The 7,650-nt window shown below is 46.8% G+C and overlaps 3 protein-coding genes and 1 non-coding gene across 4 annotated transcripts; 2 read left to right on the top strand and 2 right to left on the bottom strand.

The window, feature by feature from the left end:
- Window positions 1–166: 166 nt before the first annotated feature.
- On the bottom strand, window positions 167–1,948 carry BT62DRAFT_1006677 (P-loop containing nucleoside triphosphate hydrolase protein; the record flags this gene model as incomplete). Its single annotated transcript, XM_043177266.1, has 15 exons — window positions 167–265; window positions 316–370; window positions 421–614; window positions 662–755; window positions 809–957; window positions 1,025–1,116; window positions 1,171–1,219; window positions 1,268–1,344; window positions 1,395–1,409; window positions 1,458–1,491; window positions 1,547–1,582; window positions 1,631–1,671; window positions 1,728–1,787; window positions 1,843–1,856; window positions 1,914–1,948. 15 exons carry the CDS (start codon window positions 1,946–1,948, stop codon window positions 167–169), a joined length of 1,044 nt encoding a protein of 347 aa, XP_043039148.1.
- A 1,444-nt stretch (window positions 1,949–3,392) lies between these two features.
- Window positions 3,393–5,221, top strand: BT62DRAFT_981079 (uncharacterized protein; the record flags this gene model as incomplete). The annotated part of the gene is given in 12 exon segments (XM_043189565.1): window positions 3,393–3,453; window positions 3,485–3,504; window positions 3,558–3,629; window positions 3,684–3,769; window positions 3,821–3,900; window positions 3,952–4,004; window positions 4,052–4,197; window positions 4,246–4,348; window positions 4,403–4,581; window positions 4,601–4,665; window positions 4,715–5,033; window positions 5,083–5,221. The coding sequence occupies 12 exon segments, from the start codon at window positions 3,393–3,395 to the stop codon at window positions 5,219–5,221; spliced, it is 1,323 nt and encodes a 440-aa protein (XP_043039147.1).
- A 91-nt stretch (window positions 5,222–5,312) lies between these two features.
- Window positions 5,313–6,699, bottom strand: BT62DRAFT_1076729 (uncharacterized protein). Its single transcript, XM_043179243.1, has 5 exons — window positions 6,517–6,699; window positions 6,296–6,469; window positions 5,973–6,240; window positions 5,813–5,920; window positions 5,313–5,761 (listed from the first exon to the last, which is right to left on the bottom strand). Exons 1-5 carry the CDS (start codon window positions 6,595–6,597, stop codon window positions 5,409–5,411), a joined length of 984 nt encoding a protein of 327 aa, XP_043039146.1. The 5' UTR covers window positions 6,598–6,699; the 3' UTR covers window positions 5,313–5,408.
- Window positions 6,700–7,490: 791 nt separating this feature from the next.
- On the top strand, window positions 7,491–7,562 carry BT62DRAFT_t90. The gene has a single exon. It is a non-coding gene; the product is annotated as a tRNA-Glu (tRNA).
- Window positions 7,563–7,650: the final 88 nt, after the last annotated feature.

Here is a 7,650-nt window from a genome sequence, read left to right as displayed (position 1 = left end):
AGTCAAAAGCTAGTAAGCGTTGACTTTCGACCTCCAGTATTGGTAGCTACGATTATGTAAGGTAAGAGCGACATGGAGGGTGTGCTACTTCAACAGAGATAACATATGAAAGGGTACGTCTAACCAACCTTCCATGCTTTTAGGGAGGTCATAATGTATGACATACCTATGACCTTTCAGACAGGACGAGATGAAAGAGAAAGATTAACGCGGACCGGACATCACCCTTATCGATTCCTAACCCGAACGCGATAGTGGCAACAACCTGAGAGATCCAGTGAGAACGGCAAGTAATGAAGTGAAATTATGCCATACCACATCTATAGTACCATCCGTCCACTCTCTTAGGGTCTTATCCAGTATGTTCGGCCTAAAGCTCTTCAGCGTGGCAAAAAAAAAACTACTCCAAACTGCACATACGTCAGACCCTTATGGTACGCGCGAACGCCTAGTCCTTTGCCACGTAAGAAACTTGCCAACTCGTTGCAAAGCTTTCGTGTACGGCAATAGATAATTCCGCATGATGATTTACCCCGCCGTTGATGCATGTCTAGTATGTATTCTGCTATCTCGCTCATATGTGATAGAGAAGTACGAGGAGGTGAATATTTAACCTGAGATCTTGTCATTCCAAGCCAGAAGAGAAACGGGTGAAACGAACTTCATAATAAAGATTCTCGCGATTGAACCCGTGGATTGCCTGGAAGAGGCGGTCCTCTGACATGCCAAGGGAGTGTATAATGTCACGGCGCACACTATTTACGGCATCAGACACGCATTCCGAGGTATCAAAGATGAAAATGCTTACGCGTCCGTGGCTGACGCCGTGAGCGCCATGATAGGAACGTTCTTGAACTTACGACGGAACACGCCAAGTCTTCGATATCCTTCTCGGAAGTCGTGGCCCCATTCCTGCATCAAGCTCGGTAAAACAATGCGGCGGAGGGAAGGAAGAGACTGACTGAGATACAATGGGCCTGAAAAAAAAAGTTCATAATGCCAGCTGAGTAAAATGGTACCTTACCTCATCCACGACTAGTCTGTTGAGCCCGCCATCCTCGTACACTGGTTGCAACATCCCCAGAAAGTCAGCGTTGCACAAACTCTCCGGAGTAACTGTGACACATGACTGATTTCAGTGCATGTAAGCTTGGGGAGGAAATCGCGCACTGTATAAGAGCCGGTTATGATAGACACCATCGGCGAGGTCTCTGATGATCTGTATTACTTTCAGTTAAGTGGAAAGTATGGTGTATAAGATTGCTACCTCAAGTTTATCTTCAGGAGACATTTCTGAATTAAAACATACAACATTGATGCCTTTCCGCCTCAGACTTTCGGCCTCTATGGACAGAATCAGAATGTGCGTACGATATTAGAAGTGGATGGCGCACGATTCTTCATCAAAGCTGCATCATGACAGTCAATAAATTTCAAAGGACTTTTTTACAACAGACCTAGTAAAGGTGAGACGACAATTGTGACGCCACTCTGTGCGAAAAAGTTTGAGATTGATTACGGATGCATGAAAGCATAATATCCTTACATCCTCTATGACGGCGGGTAATTGGAAACATATGCTCTGTTAAGAGAGGTCATAAAGGAAGAGGATCCGATGGGAGTATCATACCTTCCCCATCCCGGTTGGCGCAAGCACAAAAACATCGATACCTGGTGGTGAGGAAGTCGAAGGGTGTTCTCAGAAGTATTGGGGAATATAAACGCACCAGTAACCGCAGCCTCTATGACATCCTGTTGCTTTCCTTTATACACCGAGTGACCAAACGCTACGAGCTGAGTTTAGAACCCAGTACCACATAGACAGAGTAAGCAAGAACATACTTGCTGTCAAAGCTCTATAAGTTACATGAATAACGGGAAAAGATCAAACGGTATACTTCTGGGCTACTCACTGGAGACAACGCTCAATCTTCGAAGCAACCGGCATTTCTCTAGAGCATCTGCCCGCCAAAGTATAAGTGTACAATAGTCTTGATACCGAAGAGAAACGGTTGGTGTTGTTTGCGGGTGGCACGGAGGAAAACGCAATGAGAACTTGAAAGCAAAGAATTGGAAATTTCAGCGACGTTAGTCACATGACTGAGACGAATCTCGTCAAAAAGTTCTCGCCTTGGTTGCGTCAGCCTATCTTATGGTTTGTGCATCAGTGCTCAGCGCTCAGCACTAGCATGAAGTTGAATCTGAAACTGGACCTGAAGCTTGAGGCATCGGCAACCATCTCCAGCCTGTCTATAGAAGGAAGTCCGAAGAAAAGTACCGCTGCGCATCTCTGCATCCTTCCCGTCCGGCGTGCCAGAAGATACTGTGCCGTGTAATGATGAGATGAGATGAGAAGATCCACGTTCGCTTCCAAACACATTTACATCAGCCTCATTGTGTTCCGTCTCATCATTCCTTGACAACCCTATCATATTCAAGTATGACTGCAGTTTTTCTATGTTATCCGCATTGCGTATCACTGAGGAGAAGCGCTGTTGCATGCCATATTATTTGGCGGCAAGGTATGTTTCTTTTCCCGTGACATCCACTCTCAAACGTCTGTCATAGGCTACCACTAAACAAGGTCGCATATCCTCCATTCATTCATTCTGCACTATTTGGTCCACGAAAGCATGTATCTCTGGTGTTTCTGCTGCAGAGATCTTACAATATCAATATTCACGCAGCCTGTTCTAGATTGGTATGCACCCGGCGGCCAGAAAATTGCTCGAGTTTCTGTTTTTAGGTTCTTATTGACCGAGCCCTGATTGCATGATGTAGGAAATGTCCTCGGGCGCGATGACCCACGTAGACTTATCAAGGTCCATCATCACTCCCAAAGAACTCATATTTTAGAAGCAACGGCCCTTCAAATTCAAGTTTTTCAGCGACTGCGGTTTTGTTTTATGTTCGGATTGAACATCCCTTTAACTTTCACTGCCATGATATCCAAGGTCTGTCTGTTCGGCGTGGACCATCCAATATAGCAAGCTGTTGATTCTAGCCCATGTAGCCAAGCTTTCACGCGCCACCAATGCGGCCACGTTTCGTTTGAATAGTACTGCTCTACTTTTGTGCGATCCCGAGTCGACACTGAGGTGATCAAGGTCCGTTGAGCGTAGGCATCAACAGATGAGAACACGACATTTGCTCTCGGTGGCCTCTGTCAGTATCAAGAATCAACAAGTATTAGTATGCTGTTGCTCCACTGGTGCCGTGGTACCTATAGCTGCACCAGCTGTCCTTCCCCACCAAAACTTGCTAAAATTTTTTTTTGACCCACTTGGATTGCGATGACCGCCGTTCACGTCAAGAATTCTGTCACGGGATGACGATCAGTGTATCCTTCCCGATATATCCACCTACTTCTGCTGTCAGAGCCAAGAACGAAGATGGCTATAAAAGTGCGCCGTGACGGAATCCAATCTTCCTACCCCTTGCTACCACCCCAATGTCTAACAGCGGCAGTGAAGCCTCGAAGCAGCCAGTGAATACGAGAAGGAGGTTAGTGTTGTGCTGGTCTCAATGTACTTAACTGCCCAACCCGCCTTTCTCAGAATACAAACGTCGTCAAGTTATTCTCCCTGCTGAAGAAAGACGATTCCAGTCAACAGCTTTGTTACTATCAAGTCAGTTACCGCTCCTTTCATCCCTCCAGATTCTCATGAAATCGCGTGATACAGGCTGGAATAGGAACTTTTTTCGCGCCAGGTGTTGTGTCACCGCTTTTTGAATGGGTGGCCAAAATTGCAGACGAAGCGGTAGCCTGGTAAGTTTTGGCCTGTTCATGTGCACGGCGTGTAAGGATGCATTGATTTAGGTATCTCAACGAGCACGTAATGGATGGCTATAGGTTTCTTATGCAAAACTACCGCGCCGGAGACAGAATTTGCATGTTCGGTATGTGTCTCGAACCTATTCCATTACACAATTCTAATCGGTCGTCTGCAGGCTTTTCTCGGGGCGCGTATACAGCGCGTGCTTTGGCCGGTATGCTGTACAAAGTGCGTAGATATTTTTCACATAATACGTTACTAATGCCTGTTGATAGGTCGGACCTCTCCCGCGAGATAACCAGGAACAAATCCTCTTCGCCTACAAGCTATATAAGCAGGACGATGAAGCTGGTATGGAGTTGAGCACCGGTTTCAAGCACACATTCTGTCGCAATGTTCAGACCGAATTCATGGGCGTATGGTTCGTCAGCCGTCAAGACTCTCTGGCCACTGATTGAAATTTCCGTAGGGACACAGTGGCAAGCGTCGGCGTGGTCATGGGAAGGACGCTCCCTTTCACAACTTCTAATCGTGCCATCAAGACATTTCGCCATGCCATATCACTTGATGAGGTAGCCTTTAACGTTTAGTCTCCAGCCATTCATAACTGACATAAACTGTATCAGCACCGTTCCCGATTTAGACCCAACCTCTTTCACCGAGCATCATCTGGCCAAGACCAAGAGTCCACAACGACAATCAGCACAGCCTCTGGCATTGTCAAAACCTACACCAACAAGCTGTCGTTCTACCGCTCTAAGAAATTTGGATTCAGCACTTTCTTTCATCCTGATCACTGGAGACAGTCCAGTAAGCTCAACAAGTTTGGACGATGAAGACTGGAATCCGACCGATGTGCTGGAAGTATGGTTTTCGGGGTGCCACAGCGGTAAGATTGGTTGCTTTCCTCATGCTTGTCGGTAACCGAGCTCCCTAAGATATCGGCGGAAACGAACTGATGTCAGCCCCTCCGCACAGTATCGGCAACATACCCCTTCGCTGGATGATTCGTCAAGTTATCAGCTCACAGTGTGGGACCATATTCGATGAAGCAGCGCTCTCAAAGCTCGAGCTCCGGCCTAGTCTTGTATCCCAACCGCCGAAAGCGCATGGGGATCCTGGAATTGCCGACGAAATCGATGCGCAACAGCCTATCCATGACCGGCTACAAGACACCAAAATATGGTGGCTTCTAGAGATCATCCCTGTGCGATATTCATGGCAAGACGCACAAGGCGTGTGGCGTAGTGAATTCCGGTTTGTCGGCCTTCTATGTTATTGCTTCAACCCTGACTGCGAATTGTAGGTGGAATTTGGGAAGAGGGAGAACGATCGAAGAGACACGGCCTCATTTCCATCTTACAGTCAAGGAGCGTATGGCAAACGGATCGCTACACTATAAGCCGAAAGCTATCTGGAATGGGAATGAAGTATACGTCGAGTGACCTCGATACTAATCCATTGCTTTCAAATGGATGCATTGATACGATTTTATGACTAGATTCGGATATCTCAGTACGACCCAGCGTACAAGAACCCCGCATAACAATGAGACAGAACGAGTACAAACAAGCTTGATGTGTAATGCATTAATGTGTATGTCAAGAAACCAATAAAAGAAACAGAATTTATCTATTGCGCCTGCCTACCCTTGACCATGTAAGCATTGTCTGCGAGTCTGAACTTTTTGGCCGGGGGGGTCCCTATTTCAAGGTCAACGGACTCTGACTCCCTCTTCACACCAGAAAGCATCTCATCAAATTCCGTACGACCAAAATCTTCTGGAAGATCCTCCAAAAACTTGTTCCCGATGTTCTCCAGCTCGTGCAAATGCTTCTTGAATGTATCCACCAGCTTATCCACCGAGATCTTGCGACTCCCAAAATTGGAAATGGAGCGCTGCAACTGGAGCTGCCGGAGATGGACGTACATGTACTCCGCCACGCTCGCCTTTTGGCGTTGTTCGTTGGCGTGGTTGTTCACGTCTAAGGGAGTGGAGTGTCATTAGAAGCTGGAAAGATCGAGTTCTGACTCACTACGCAGCTCCATAATCGTATCCATAAGAGCACGGTTTTCGTTCTCTAGGGTGGTAACGAGATCGGCAGAGACTCCGGAATCTTGATTTCCGGACCTATCGCCTTTCGCTACATCGCAAGATTCATTTTGATGCGTTCAGAGGCTCAGATGCTCGCTTACCTTCCGCAGATGGGTAATTGAGCGGAACTGGTCGGAACAGGGACTCTGTTGATGGACCTGCTTGGATGGGAGTCGACGAGAGGAACCCATCAACCTCATCAATCTTTACTGTAATATTGTCCGCGGTCCGGTTTCCTCTGTACAGAGTGAGTGCACCTTTGGTGTCGCCGTCCTGAGACCACAAGGTGCGCGCGTCCATGCCCACCTTCGCCTCCCAGTCCGAAGGAAGTTCGCTGATGGTATCCTTCGGAGAGGATTCTGCGGAGGACTAGGCAGTTCCGATTCTAGTAAGCCTTGAAAATCAAAAACAGGAAGATTCTTACAATCTGGTGTACCTCTCGTTGCTGGGACTCGGAGTTTTGAAGGGCTTTGGAAATGAGTCGTGGAGCGACGCGGCGCTGGTTCTGAGGCCGTCGAGCGGCCATTTTTACTTGACCGAGTTTCTTCGTAGTGGCAGCAGATGCAGACTCAGGTAGAGCACTGAAAGATGATTTGGCCTGAAGAAAGGTTAGGTCCCAATCCGCAGCTTTTAAGATGCAAGGACCTTGAGTCCAGAGGAGTCATTCCCCGGATCGGGTTTGCTTGCACCTTTCCTTGCGCTAGACTTGGAGGTCAAATCCATCATGAGACAGGACGGGCGAGGGCAGAGGGAAGAAAGAGGATGAAATAAAACTAGTTACGGATCTCTAAGTACCTCGGTGATGAATAACGATGAATGTTCCAAGAATTTTCGTAGTTTCCACAGGTGCCAGTTGTTTTCCTGCGCCATCTTCTATTCGACACAAAAGGAAGCTTATTTGCGTATAGACCACAGAATTCAGGTGGAGTTACGTGTTTTCATGCTGATCTTCTCATCAGCTGAAAATATAGGCTTCACTGCGTGTACTCCATCAACGAGGGCTACAATTTAACACCGTGTTGGCAATCGCAAATGAAAAGTTCTGTTAAATACCCAGTCAGCTTCTCGACCGATACATCCAAACAAGGTCCAAGGGCAGCCGTAGATCTAATGAACTAAACCTCTCTAGCTGAACTGTTTTAGAGATATAGTGAGTATCATACCATTAGTATAGGTTCGGTGCGTATAATAATGAAATGCGGCATATCAGGAAACTGAGGTACGGAAACAACTTGACTTTCCCAGCCTCTTATGGTTGGAGTGTCGTCAAATACTCCGGCCAGGCTTTCTTTGTAGCAGCACAGTAATCTCTTTCAGCGTCCCTATGCAATGGCAGCGGTGTTCCGTCAATTAATTCCTCACTCTTCGAAGATCGAGTGGTATTCAGTATCGACGTGATAGTCCGAACAAGACTCAGCGGGCGGCAACTTCTGTAACCACTAGTGGGTTGTGATGAAATTCTGAGAAAGTTAAGTATACGCATGTTAAAAAAGTCCTCCACCCAGTCCAGACCTTAACGTTAAGCGCTAAGCGCTATGATGGAAGGATTTATTATACTTCATAAAATTGTAGTGGTTAAATCGTCGGAATATATTATTTTACTTTCCAAAATCCTCCAATCCGATATGGTGTAACGGCTAACATTGCCGCCTTTCACGCGGCAGCTCGGGGTTCGATTCCCCGTATCGGAATTATCTTTTGTTTTGGCTTGTCTCGTAGTAGGTTAAGCTGCGCAGTACTCGGCTGATCATTGCCATTTTATATAAATCATTATATTTA

Source organism: Guyanagaster necrorhizus, assembly GCF_019112545.1.
Source record: "Guyanagaster necrorhizus MCA 3950 unplaced genomic scaffold BT62scaffold_14, whole genome shotgun sequence".
Taxonomy (NCBI): Eukaryota; Fungi; Basidiomycota; class Agaricomycetes; order Agaricales; family Physalacriaceae; genus Guyanagaster; species Guyanagaster necrorhizus.
Note: the sequence above shows the minus strand (reverse complement) of the source record. Positions and strands in the feature narration are given on the sequence as shown.

What these genes read in the sequence shown, in the direction of transcription:
- BT62DRAFT_1076729 (XM_043179243.1), bottom strand. Translation starts at nt 6,597, where the DNA reads ATGATGGATTTGACCTCCAAGTCTAGCGCAAGGAAAGGTGCAAGCAAA. An exon ending in ATGACTCCTCTGGACTCAAG is followed by an intron (nt 6,470 to 6,516) that starts GTCCTTGCATCT and finishes ACCTTTCTTCAG; the next exon opens with GCCAAATCATCTTTCAGTGC. An exon ending in CAATTACCCATCTGCGGAAG is followed by an intron (nt 5,921 to 5,972) that starts GTAAGCGAGCAT and finishes CTTGCGATGTAG; the next exon opens with CGAAAGGCGATAGGTCCGGA.